Source organism: Nothoprocta perdicaria, unplaced genomic scaffold (assembly GCF_003342845.1).
Source record: "Nothoprocta perdicaria isolate Ctin4 unplaced genomic scaffold, notPer1 scaffold_383, whole genome shotgun sequence".
NCBI classification, from domain to species: Eukaryota; Metazoa; Chordata; class Aves; order Tinamiformes; family Tinamidae; genus Nothoprocta; species Nothoprocta perdicaria.
The window spans coordinates 58,150-71,654 of record NW_020455625.1 but is presented as its reverse complement, the minus strand read 5'-3'; the positions used below and the strand labels follow the sequence as shown (position 1 = coordinate 71,654).

Sequence of the window (13,505 nt, the reverse complement as noted above, 5' to 3'; positions counted from 1 at the left end):
CTGTAGATGTTATAATGAGAAATATGTGTGTTTAATTATTGTATTTTAGGGAAAGTTGCTGAAAGAAATTATGCCCTTTTCAAAATATCCTTCAGTTTCTCTGACAGCACTGTGCACAGACATCTCTACTAAAATTCTTTTGGCAGGCAGTAAAGGTGAGTGAACACACTAGTCATTCTTGTCAAGACAGTTGTAGGACCATAAAAGATAATTTTATAAATGTGTCAGAAATACAGAAGAGAAGGTATTAGGACTGCCATCCTTTCTCTATTAAAGCTGTCATTAAGATAATCAAAAGAGATGTTTTCTCTATGCATGGATAGTAGATTAAAGCTTAGTGTTAATAACATTTTCACATCCCACACCTAGAAGTTCCCACAGCTAAAACCTGCTGCTGTGGCTGTACCAAGAAGCACATTTCAGTCACTGATGTRCATGTACTGCACAGTAATAGCCCCTCAGCAATATAAGGAAAGTGCACAGTAATGTAAGGAAAGAAAGCACTAGTGGTCTCTGCTTATTGTCAGATCATTAATTTCGCACTGAATTTGGCTTTCATCTGGCAGAAAATCCAAGAGTTTATCTGCACCAATAGTTTATATAGCACTAATGAAATCTGTTCATGCTTTACTTTTTCTTTTCTTAAACAGAAGGATATATTATGCGCTGGAGCATTGGCTCATTCTTTGAAGATCTACAGAACAGTAAAAATGTAAGGAAAAATTGTACATTTTCTTAACCTGAACAGGATTCTGTTCTGATAAGACAAATAGAAATAAAAATGGATTCACAGCTCTAGAGGGCCTTAAAATGTTTCCTGCCCATAAAGGTCATGTCTTCTGTTTGATAATAATAACTTGGTGCTGTGAAAAAACAGAAAAACATACTTAAAGTGCTGCTACAATTATTCCATTGTGTTCAAAGTAGTTATTTAAAGAATGAATTTATTCATGTCCTCCAGTGTTTCTGCTATATGCCACCTGCAACTTGTTTTGTGGATGGATTATTATTCCATATCTTTTAATAATCTACTCAGCTACTAACTGTGGTAGCACACAGAAATGCCTGACTGTGGTTGTGGTTTTCCCCCTCAGCAAGTAAAGGAGGAGCTCTGCTGGAGGGCACACTCTACCAAAGTGGTTGACTTATTTCATGAAGAGGAGAAAAATGTGGTAGTGACAGCATCTATTGATGGTTCAGTCAGGTACAAAAATTGCTAATATTTCTTAATGYTGTGACCAGTGAATTGAACTGTCTCCAAAGTTCCTGCTCTTGATGGACTTATGTATAACTCAGAATATAAATAAGATATAACATTGGGTAAACTTTGTTTTCTGCACATGTAAGAACTGATTTTTAATGAAACATTCCCACTCTTCCCAGGAAGCCACATCTGTTATAAACTGTCATTTTCTTTCAGTGGGTTGATTTGAATGCATGGCTAACAAACCCATCACTTGGAAATGAGCTCTGGCTCTGTATAGCTTTCAAAATCTGTTAAGTTTGTTTAGTYTCTAAATACTTTGTCTGGCAAGTAAATCATTTCAGTTTCAAGCTGTGATACAGACAGCTACMCAGTACCTTCTTGACTAGCAAGTAGATTTGAAGAGATATTTTGAAATATTTTTGGAAATCAGTAACACCCAGGAATTTCTGCATCTACMGAGCTTCCTACTGTGGTGGCAGCAACTTRTTGCAGGAGCAGTTCAGGATGTTTGTGTCTCTTCTATYAATTATAGAATTGAGCTCTTTGTTTGTTTCCTGATTTTACAACATCCTTCGGATGTTTTTCTACTCTCAGGTTACGTTTTAACATTCAACTTTAACTTTGTTGATAATGTTTTATGGCTAGTGTACAGTACTCTGAAGCAGTTTTGTGTAACTTTATCAAATAGAGAGTTTTCTTTTTTTTTTTTTTTTTCCACTTCTAAAAGTATCCATTTTTCCTTTCTCTCCTTTGACACTGCTTCTACTATGTATATAGGCTCTGGCATGCCACGAACGGATACTATCTTGGCTACTTTGGACAGCCCAGGATGTTTGAATTATCAGAGATTAGTGAGCTGATTTTGCCTTGTGATATTAATAAGTTTCCAACAATTATCAAAGAGGAAAGCAAGTATATGGAAAAGAAGAAGAAATCTGAATATCCTCTAGTACTGGACAGGGAAAAGTAAGATTTCAAACATTTACCTACATGCATGATTTGGGGAACAAATCTGAAAATGTTAGAGTTAACAAAGCACCTGTCACCTGAGGGTCAGAAAAATATTAATATTTCCTATTAATTATGAAGTATAATCCTTTTTTTAACAATTTTACAAACTTTGGATAAATCTCTTAATTGTTATGGAYTGGGTAATAATTAGGATTTGACTATAGTAATGGTGATGGATAGATAATTGCCCCAAATTTTAACTTAATTGGACTTCATGTTATGTACATTGTTCAGGTTAGGAGACTGTTTCCCTTCCATTTCCACAAGCTGATATTTTAATGGGACTTCCAAAATTTTAATGAGAAGCCTTCTAGCTAGTAGTCTCAGTGACTCAGGTGACTAACCTTCAGCAGTGCTATGCCCAGCATCTCAAATTATCACAGAATGGTTGAGGTTGGAAGGGACCTCTAGAGATCATCTAGTTCAACGCCCCTGCTCAGGCAGGGACACCTAGAGCATGGGGCACAGGGTCACATGCAGGTGGGTTTTGAAGAAAATGGTCTAAAATTTTCACCATAGTTTCTACTCTTTAGCTTGTTTGATTTGACATAATTTTTCTGACTATAAATGAAACTGTTTTAAGCTGCACCAATAGACACTCTCCTCTAGATCCTTTTGTCTTGTGATCAACTTTGGAAGCCAAGTATATGAGCAGAGGAATTCTTTGTTATAAAGGTGGTATTGAGGAAATGTAGTCAGAACTGATAAAAAACTTAAGAGTCATTATTAGACACCGAGCAATTTAGTACCCAATTGTAATAATTAGTATTTCTTATTTTAATGTATCTGGGCTCCTACAGTTGACAAGCCAGTATCTGGATTGATGAGATGTTACTGAAGCATTTCACCGATGAAGCTCCTGTTATAAATTATATTTTGAAAAATAATTTATACTTTAAAATAGTTTTATTTTGAAGGCAGATATGAATATATATGTATTTACTTTTGAATATTGAAATTTTGGTGGGAGCATGATTTTTTTTATGTCTTCTTCTGTCTTGTGTGTACAGGTGGAAGTCACTGACCAGATCTTCTTTGGCTTTAAATAAGCCTGAAGATGATGATGTGCTTCAAGACTTCAAGTTTTTTAAAGCTCTGGCATCTCCAAAGGTAACTAATACATATGCATAACTTCTATGCAACATACCAGAAAACAACCATAATAATCCTATATGTCCTTGTCATTCAAGAAAAAGCTAGAACATATGTTCCAACAGAAATTCTAAATAGCATAGGTTTAGCTGTTGGAAATGTGAAAATATGAGAACATCAGTGGATCCCTGGTTGTGTGCAACAGTTCTTTTAGAGCTCCCATGAAACTGGATTACAGGGGGTTCTGGGTCAGTTCAGGTGTCACTACAAATGTTTTCTGMAGTGCAGCTCCTAAAACTCTGACTGAATGTTGCAGATCCTATTTTTTTACCTGGTCTAACATTGAGAAGTCATGGGTTCAAAAAAGGCTTCTTTTGTGGAAGTTGTGCAAGAAAAAGGAAAAGGAAAAGAATACTAATTCTATGGCCACTTGCAAAAAAAAAATCCCTTTACACCTTCCTAATCATTATTTCCTAAAGGTCAGTGACCAACAGATACTGATGAGGATTCACTGAAGAATTTTTTACATTACAGAACATGTGGTGTTTCTTAAACTATTCCAATACACTTAGCTGTGTATTTRGAATGAATGTGAAAAAAATGTTACTAGAAAATTTATTTACAATGTACTGTTTCTGACAAAACTCATGTTTACAGAATTGATTAAAAAAAGAATTCTTTGCAGTATTTCATTTTTTTTTTTTTTCCTCCTTGCAATGGATCATAAACTGTCCTCTCAGGTGAAAGCATTGCTCTATTGTCTTATTGCCCTGTCTATAAGGGCAGGTACCTATTACCTTCTTAAGTCTCCTAATTCATGCGAGAATGAATGAACTATTAAAGCATTTGAAAAATTTTCACAGCTTCAAAGTTTTCTGCAGCTTACAGCTGAAATGCCCTTTCCTTCCTCTATTTCTGTTCCTAATTGGCAGCTGAAGCATTCCTGATTTGTGTAGCCCAAAARAATGACTGATTGCCCTGAGATGAAGTTGTCATCTGTCTACTCTGTTACCCTTGGCTATACTCCACTGTCCTCTAACAACATGCATTTACCAAATCTGACAAGTCCACTGAAAATGATTCCTGTATTGAGCTTATGCAAGGTGCTAATAGCTGACAAGCCTAAGCAGGTGCTTAAAACTAGATGCAACATAGGTGATAATCATTTTGCTATTAACTGTCTTGATTTTGTGTTCCTTGGAAAATTTGAATTTTGCTAGTTGGACATTTTTTACAGCAGAAAACTGATTTCCCCTCCCAATCTCCTAATTTTTGATTTAATATTTCCAGTCTCTACATAATACATTCATTTACATACATAATACACACATTTCTTCAGGTAACATGGGTGATATTATAAAGTTCGATAACAGAAGTAATATTTGACAACATTTCTGGATTAATTTTTAGCTAGTAATGAACTGATTTTTTTTTCCCTTGGTCAGATACTTAGACAACCTCTGGAAAGTTTCAAGACTGGAAACAAAGAGGCTGGTGTGGTATTCGGATCTATTCCCATATATGAGGTAAACACAAARTGTTTTCTTTTCTACCTTCAGCAGTGGCATTGATAAAGCAAATGCCATTAGCATTAGTTAATGTTCAAAATCACATACTTGGACTTTCTACTGTTAACTCTCTGTTTCTCAATTTATTTTTTGACGTGGCTTGCATTGCTACGTACCCAACTCCGTTCCCCTTTTGGCAACAGCTGGGAAGCCCTGCTGAAGAGAGTATTCTGCCCAGTGAGTACTGCAGTCATTTACTTATTCTGCTAAGCTAGATATCATTAACTTTGTGCTTAGACTCTTTTCTTGTAAGCAGTCCAAACGCTTTTGATTCTTAACTGCACAAAACTTTGGTTACTGTAAGTTCCTATCATTTATGATATTGATATGATTTATTGTGAACAGTCTAGCTAGGAATCTAGGCTTCTTCCATTGAAATAGGTCAGCACATCCACAGCTTAGCATACCCCATGGATAAGATGGAAAGAATCACCCCTTGCAGAGGTTCTGATTTCTCGCTGTAGAGACAATCTAGACAGTTAGCTTGGATGAGATTCCTAGTTTTTAAATGTTGAATGCAAGTGAGGTGAATGGGGTACTGTATATTCAAATGTATATGACAATGCTTGTGTACGCAGCAGAAAGGAAGTAGAGCGTCCCATTCACAGTAACCCAGTGAAAGAGAATTCAGGCGTTAGTATATCCTGTCAGTGTTCAAATAATCAGCACACGTGATATATTCCTATTGTTTATGTGCCTTGGAAATCTCTGTTTTGCTTCTCCTAGAAGAAACAAAAACTTGTGCCTTGGCAAGCTGGGAGCAACTGAACTGAAGCCAATGGCACTGCAGTGGATTTACAGTAAAAAGGAGATCAGACTTTATTTTTTCCTGTGGGATACATACATGAAAAACAAATGCCTTTACTTTTACAAAACAGTTATATTCTTGAACCATTCTGTCATGGAATTTCATAATTTATTTTTCCAAGGTTATGAGTGGATCAACACTGAAAGCTCCAGTCACACTGAATGGAAAATGGAGCCAGAACTCAGTGGAGAATAGCATCAAGACAAATAAACATAATGTCCCTCTTCAGGCAAGTGGATTAGCAGTTTCCTCTTTTCAAAAATTTTCCTAATTTTTTATCTCATATTTAACATTTCATTAGGAAGCACAACATTCAGAAAATGACTATTTACCTCTATTCTGGTCTTTCACAGAGAAGGAAAAATCTAATAAGGCTAATGGATGTTATAACAAAAGATACTCACACAACAGCACCTTTTTTATTTTTATTTTTTGTTTAACAAGAAAGAAAAGCATCTTGCTCCTATTAACTACTTAAAGATTCAGGGTTATAAGCCTGAAYATAGCCTGTTGCTAGCCATACAGACTTCTCTGAAGAATGTTATTCCAGAGCTACTGCTCTAATCTTTCTTTCATGTTTCATGAGCTCTGTTGTCCTTGGGCAGGCAAAGATATGGGATGGGATGACAAATGTATTCTTCCAGAATACATTTAGATTTTTTTTATTATTATAAATCATGCTTGACAGGCCACCATTTAAAGAACTTGGAAAAAGTCGGTTTGGGATGTTAAATGTGGGAGGAGTTGCCGGGGCAATCCACCCTCTGTCCCCATATTTGCAGGAATGCACAGAGCACGAGCAAGTGACAGCTTTTAACAACTCACAGTGTGCATTTGCTGCCCAGCAGGGGCAGAGAAGGGTGTCTAACCAGTCTAGGTACTGGAGAAACTGCAGGAAGGGTTAGTTCTGGGTGATATTATAAATACACATACTTYGTGATTTCCCAAAGCTGCTTACCTCCAGGAAGACAGTTTATGAAACTTCAGGAGAGAAATCCCCCAGAATTTTTGTCTATATTTTCTGGTTACCTTGCCATAGATTTTTTATTCCAAATGGGAAATGACCACTAAAAATTTTGGATCAAAGATGAAGTCTTATAGGTAAGGACCAACATGTGTTGACTACAAGTTTCTGGTAGAGAGGCAAGTTTTGATCCACTGAAATGCATCCAAAAAAAAAAGTTTCCCATGACATAGTTGGTGCCAGAAACCATATGTGCTAGGATGATTATGAAATCTGGGTCAACATCTTTGAGTATCTGGAGTACTGAAGGCAAAGATGACAGAGTCAGACTGTTCTCAGAGGTGCACAGTGATAAGACATGCAGCAACTAGAATATATTTTTTATACGGACTACAAACGTATTGCACTAATGGACCAGAAAAAAAATGTATTTTTATCTTCCTTAATAAGCAAAGGGTGGAAAAAGTTTTAACATCTTTGCAAATGCAAACAAAATTGCATTTGTTTAAGAAAAGAATCACAATACATAGACACCAGCAACAAATGTGGTCCCAAACAGCACCCAACCAGGTCCTACTTTTTTTTCCTGCCATGTGAAATCCTGCAGGTGTCTGCAGTTATAATCAAAATAAACTCTGATGTCATGGAAAATTAGATATCCTGAAAGTAATTGTCACAAGCATTCAGACAGGTGCTGTTTCTGCTCTGAACTGCTGTTTTCAGAACTTCAACAATATCATTTAATTCACATACCAGTTCTTTTAGTATCTTGGCTATCTATTGTTTTCCATTCCAAGGACACAGGCAACATTTGCTAGACTTCACAGACGGCATAGACTAACCTGAAGTAATTCAGATTCTGTGTCATTGTTTCATTGAAGAGCTCCAAATCCTAGTGCTTTATAAACACCAAATAAAAATTACTCCCAATTCCAAACATTTTACATAGTTATATTATCCAATTTCCTTTTTTACCAAGTGTCACAGGAAAAGCAGAGACAGACCATTTCAGTAAGTAGATAATTTGCTAACACACTGCAATGCACAGAATTATTTAGGATAAGCATAGTTGTTTATTGTATCCTATAGAACGGAGGATGCTACTGGAAAGAAACTGAGAACAGAAAAGCATATCAGACATGTGGTATTTCCAGAGATATGCAGTCATCTTCAGGCAGTCTCTTAACTGTTGGATCTAATACAAAGTTGTTTGTTAGCTGGTTTGTTGGTAATAGCTGTGGATTTTCTCTATCCGTCGATGTCCCTATATTCCTTTGCAGGTTAGCGTCTTTCCTTTAGTATCCATTACTGATTGCAGGTTTAAATGTTCCAGCTGTATTGCTTCTTTTGTTGTTCCAGATCACTGCTATTTTACAGAAAGCAACCTCAATGAAGACAACCTCTTTCAACAGGGCAGAAGCTCATGGCTGTACTGGTTGCAGTAGTTAGCTTGCCAGAATTTCATTACAGCCCGTGCTAGTGCTTTGCAAAATTTGGGACGTTCTTCAGCTGCCCTAACCCACTGGGGTAGTTCAATCTGAATGGCATCAATAGTGCCAGAAGTACRGGAGCCGAAAGTCTTTGTGATGTATCCACCGCTGTAATAGTTACCACTGTTTGGACTAGGATTGGATGGAGAAGGTACGCAAATGTAACTCTTATTTTGTCCTTCAATGTATCTGCCCAAACTTCTGTTCCCTATGAGCAGAGTCTCAAAAGACACGTTGACTAGCTGATGGGCCAGATGGCTAATAGAGGAATTTGCTGCAGAAAAGACCCCCAAGTTGAGGGAAGTTTTTGAAAGTGTGTAACCTAGTTCTATCCACTGTTCAGGGTGTGCTTGTCCGTGGATATCTAGAATCAGGCCCCCTGTCATCTGCGATTTTGCAGTGCTCAAAAATCCCATGTATTCCTCCCAAGCCTTTTCTGCCTGGGGAACTCCAAAAGAGGCTTCTTCTTTTTCCCTATTTGCATCCATTTTGAATCTCTGGAGATGGTTTATAATGATATGAGGATAAAAGCCATCAGTTATTTTGCTGATCTCTTTAGCAAGGGCTTGAGCCACCTCTATGGTATACCTGTCTTGGTTGGTAAGCACCTTGCACCTCTTAAAATCTTGAATGCTTCCAGAGGGACAGTCATGAGAGAAAATACAAGACGATGTCTTTGCATCCCAACAGCCAGCATCTCGATCCGGGATATCTTCAGGTTCCATTGACCCACCATGTGGGACAGAAAGAATCAGGTTCATCTTGCCCACTTGATACTCGGTAAAATTATTTTGACCAAAAATAATTTCCTCAGTGTCAGTGGGTTTCAAAAGCAAGTACAAAATGCAAAGGAGGAACAGATACATTTTGTTTTCAACTTTCCACTGGAGGACTCAGCAATATRGAATATCTCAGTACCTACACAAAAGCAAAAGACAGATTTTTAGAAGATTTATGGTTGCAAACATTTAAGAGAGCTGACGCTGCATTGTTATTGATTAATCTATTTTAAATTAACTCCATGTAATGCAAATAAGAGAAGTATTTACATGAGCAGCAAAAAAATGAACAGGGCCCTTAGTGAAGCTATACAGAGCTACTGTGGTGTTACAAATCCATAATGTATTTGTCTTCAAACCAAAAGGAGCTGTAACTGGCAACAGAGCTATCCTATCCCTTGTCCTAGTAATGTTGCCRTAAGGACAGCCTGACGTGTGGTTTCTCTCTGCTCTCTCCTGTAACTCCTTTACAGGCTTTTACAACCAGGTGAGAGTGTGGCAGGGCAGGGAAGTGTCTGGAAGCTGCTGCTTCACAGGTAATTGTCTCCTGTACAAGAGCCAAATTACTTTATCCCAGCTTGCTTCCTGCTCCGCCTGTCCATCTGCATCAACAAAGTCATCACTCCTGTGCTATTGGTATGCAAGCCCCTCACAAAATAGCAACAAAACTCTAGTATTATGGTCTTCAAAGAAAATTGAAGTAAGACTGAAGGAAATAGAGTCCTGRGTAAGCTGAATTTCCTCACACTAGCAAACACAGTGAGTGCCACACACTGTTGATTAAATTTCTGCTCTAAGAAAAGGAGAGGGCAATTTTGTCCAGTTACGCTGCAGAAGCAATTCTCCTCTGTGAGGCCAGACATTAACATCCTGATGACAGGATAAAGACAACCTTGACCCAAAGACAACCTGGACCCAGGTGCTCCACACTGAGGAGCCTGTATGTGAAAAGTGTGTGTCTCTCCTCTGTTTTTGTGGTCTGAAAGTCGGCTGAAAGTCTGCGGGCTGAATCAGGTGCCTGGAAATCAGCTCTACAGCTTTCCTGCAGGACATGATCAACAGCTCCTTTACGCTTTCCAGAAGCATCTTCATACCTTTCACATCCCCATTACTTGAGCTTTAGGTCTAAAACAAGCTTTTATCCAAGTCCACACGTAGTTCACGCTTCTCTAGGCTAAGCTAAAACACAGGCCTTCCCCTGCTAGCTCACTGCATTAGCGCAAGTGTTGACGCAAAGGCTTGTTTGCAAGCACTGTTCAAAAGCCGTTTTTTCACAGACTCCACATGCCCATGGAGCTTAGCAAGGACTTACCTCAGGCAGCGTGAGGCCCTGCACCACATTAAATAAATCGACAGCAGCTCCCAGGCTCACCAGGCTCAGAAGGACTCAGGTTTCCTTTGCCTCAGGGCTCTGGCTTAAATATGATGACACAGCTGTTTCTTTCCCACCCTCTGATAAATGTTTCTTGTGATCTGTGGCAGTTTGCTTATCTTTTTGCAATTTCTTGTTAATGATTAAATCAGCCTGTTAAAACTGCCAGATCATCTTTTAAAGATACTTGGAGACTTTGTGTATAATTCCCAAACTACCTAATTGGCTATGTTTCTATTAAGACATATCACATATAGAATCATAGAACAGGTATGCAGGGACCACTGGAGGTCATCATGTCCAAGAACTGTTTAGAGCAGAGCCAACTCAGTTTGCTCAGGACATTGTCCAGCTGAGCTTTGAATATCTCCAAAGATGGAGATTTACAAACACTTCTAGGCAAACACCTTTCTGTATTTAAGGTTTTTCTATAGTCATTTTGGCATTGAACACAGAAATAACATGATATTTATTATTTGCATTTATTATTTTGAACAAACCTTTTGAGGATGCCAAGATTCTTGGATTTCCATAACAGTATGTTATGAAGAARGTCAGGTTTTATGGTGCTTTACCACAGAAATGTGTTTCGTGCAAAGACTCTCTCTGTTCAGTGCAAACACACAAAGAGAAATACTAATGAATTTGCAGAAAACAATGGATACACTGCAGGTCTTATCCAGGGACCCTGGAGTCCTGTTGGATGACAAGTAGACCATGAGCCACAATGYGTCCCTGTGGCCAAGAAAGCCAGTGGTATCCTGGGTTGCATTAGGAAGAGCATTGCCAGGAGATGGAGGGAGGTGATTGTCCCCCTCTATTCAGCCCTGCTGAGGCCATCTCTGGAGCATTGTGTCCAGCTGGGCTTTCAGTACATGGAGTCCAGCAGAGGGCACCACGGATGATTAAGGGACTGGAACCTCTCTCTTATGAGGAAAGACTGAGAGAGCTGGACCTRTTCAACCTGCAGAAGAAAAGACTGATGGGGTATCTTACCAAGGTTATGCTGAAAGGTATCTGAAAGGGAGGGTGTAAAAAGGATGGGGTCAGACTCTTCTCAGTAGTGCCCACCAATGGGACAAAATGCAAAAGGCACAAACGCATCCATCTGAGCATGAGGAAAAACTTCTTTACTGTGAGGGTGATTGAGCACGAGAAGAGGTTGCCCGGAGAGGCTGTAGACAGCCTCAACAGCTGTGTGCCCTGGTGGCCAAGAAGGCCAATGGGATCCTGGGGTGCATTAAGAAAAGCGTCTCCAGCAGGTCAAGGGAGGTGATCGTCCCCCTATACACAGCCCTGGTGAGGCCACATCGGAGTACTGCGTCCAGTTCTGGGCGCTCCAGTACAAGAGGGATGTGGAGCTGCTGGAGAGAGTCTACGAGGGCTACCAGGATGATCAGGGGCCTGGAACATCTGCCCTATGAGCAAAGGCTGAGAGAGCTGGGCCTGTTCAGCCTGGAGAAGAGAAGGCTGAGGGGGGACCTGATCAGTGTCTATAAATACCTCAAGGGAGGCAGTGAGGAGGAGGGGGTGGCCTCTTTTCAGTGGTGGCCAGCGATAGGACTAGAGGAAATGGCTACAAACTGAAGCATCGGAAGTTCCACAGGAACTTAAGGAAACACTTCTTAATAGTGAGGGTGCCAGAGCCCTGGAACAGGCTGCCCAGGGAGGTTGTGGAGTCTCGTTCTCTGGAGATCTTTAAAACCCGCTTGGACACAGCCCAGTGCCACTTGCTCTAAGGTGACCCTGTGTGAGCAGGGGGGTTGGACTAGATGACCTCTGAGGTCCCTTCCAACCTTAAGCATTCTATGATTCTATGATTCTATGATAGAATCCTGGGCAATGAGCTCTAGGTAACGCTGCTTCAGCTGAGACATTGGACTAGATGATCTCTAGAGGCCCCTTCCAACCTCAGCTAYGCTCCTACCTTCTGCTCCTTCCTATGACTCATTTCAAACATTGCTTAGCTGGGTCTTTGTTCCTTTTGAGCCAAATGAAAGRAAAAGTTTGACAAGGTATTGTATGACAGTTATCTTTATATAATAATAGATATAAATCTTTATAGATAGAAGATTTATAGATATAAACTTCTGGATTTTTTTATTTATATATCTATATTATTTATTAATTACCACTTTTGCAGGAAGCTAGTGGGTACGTATCTCACTAACAATTTCAGGCAAGTAGAGTATCCTTTGCACAGGAAGGGGATGGCAGAATCGTGCTCACACTTATCTTCACTGGAACATGATTCTAAGAACAGTGTTCGCCCTGCTGGAAGCAGTTAGGAACTGGGGCCAGCTGAGATGCTAAACCCTCACAAATCAAGGTACACATCGTCGTGATGCAGGAAATTAATATAACTTCTCTTTTGTTCTATTTTCTAGTAGTGACAGAGATCTCAATAGCAATAGGAGTTTTACAGATCTAGCTCCTAAGTGAGATACCATTCAAATCTTGCTCTCAGCCTGGACTAAGGAATATAACAGTTACAATATTAAATAGATAATCCAGGTTTGTAATGACTTTTCTAACAGTGAGGTATATTCCATATGAAAACCTTTCAAAAAACATTTCTTCTGCCACAAAATATAATTTTAAGGATATCTTCATCCATACTTCCTGTAAGTATGTTTGTGTATATCAGTTTGCTTGTGCATGTGTATTAAATCTTGTTTTTTCAGATGAGCTTAAAAAAAAAAGAAAAAAGTGAAAATCCACTGTCCATAAATGTGAAGTTTGACAAAAAGGGCAGATCAAGGGTGCAGTAAATGTAACACTGCCACCTACCAGACAGTAATCRGATTTTGCATTTCTAACAAATTTATTAAATCCATTATGTGAACTAACTCTGACTGACAATTGCATGAACTGACTCAGTCATACTCTGAAGTAAAAGTTATSAAATCCTAAGCAGTGCAGATATTAAAATAATAATACGGAATTCCTCAAAATTCTGAAAAAAAAAAAGAAAAATATATATAAGCCAGRAATCTGATATACCATTTTCTGATCTTGGTCATTATAGAATCATAGAATCATAGAATGCCGAAGGTTGGAAGGGACCTCAGAGGTCATCGAGTCCAACCCCCCTGCCCACGCAGGGTCACCTAGAGCACAGGGCACAGGGCTGCATCCAAGCGGSTTTTAAAGATCTCCAAAGAAGGAGACTCCACAACCTCTCTGGGCARCCTGTTCCAGTGCTTTGTCACCC

The 13,505-nt window shown here is 39.1% G+C and overlaps 1 protein-coding gene across 1 annotated transcript in view; it reads left to right on the top strand.

Annotated features, from left to right (window-relative positions):
* The window catches only part of WDR64 (WD repeat domain 64), a 65,110-nt gene extending 59,215 nt beyond the window's left edge, over positions 1–5,895 (top strand). The window contains exons 21-28 of the mRNA XM_026044798.1: positions 50–155; positions 651–712; positions 1,095–1,204; positions 1,985–2,173; positions 3,229–3,328; positions 4,756–4,836; positions 5,022–5,055; positions 5,808–5,895. Of these exons, the coding sequence (XP_025900583.1) occupies positions 50–155; positions 651–712; positions 1,095–1,204; positions 1,985–2,173; positions 3,229–3,328; positions 4,756–4,836; positions 5,022–5,055; positions 5,808–5,881 (756 nt within the window). The 3' untranslated portion in view covers positions 5,882–5,895. The remainder of the gene's footprint in view (positions 1–49; positions 156–650; positions 713–1,094; positions 1,205–1,984; positions 2,174–3,228; positions 3,329–4,755; positions 4,837–5,021; positions 5,056–5,807) is intronic.
* Positions 5,896–13,505: the final 7,610 nt, after the last annotated feature.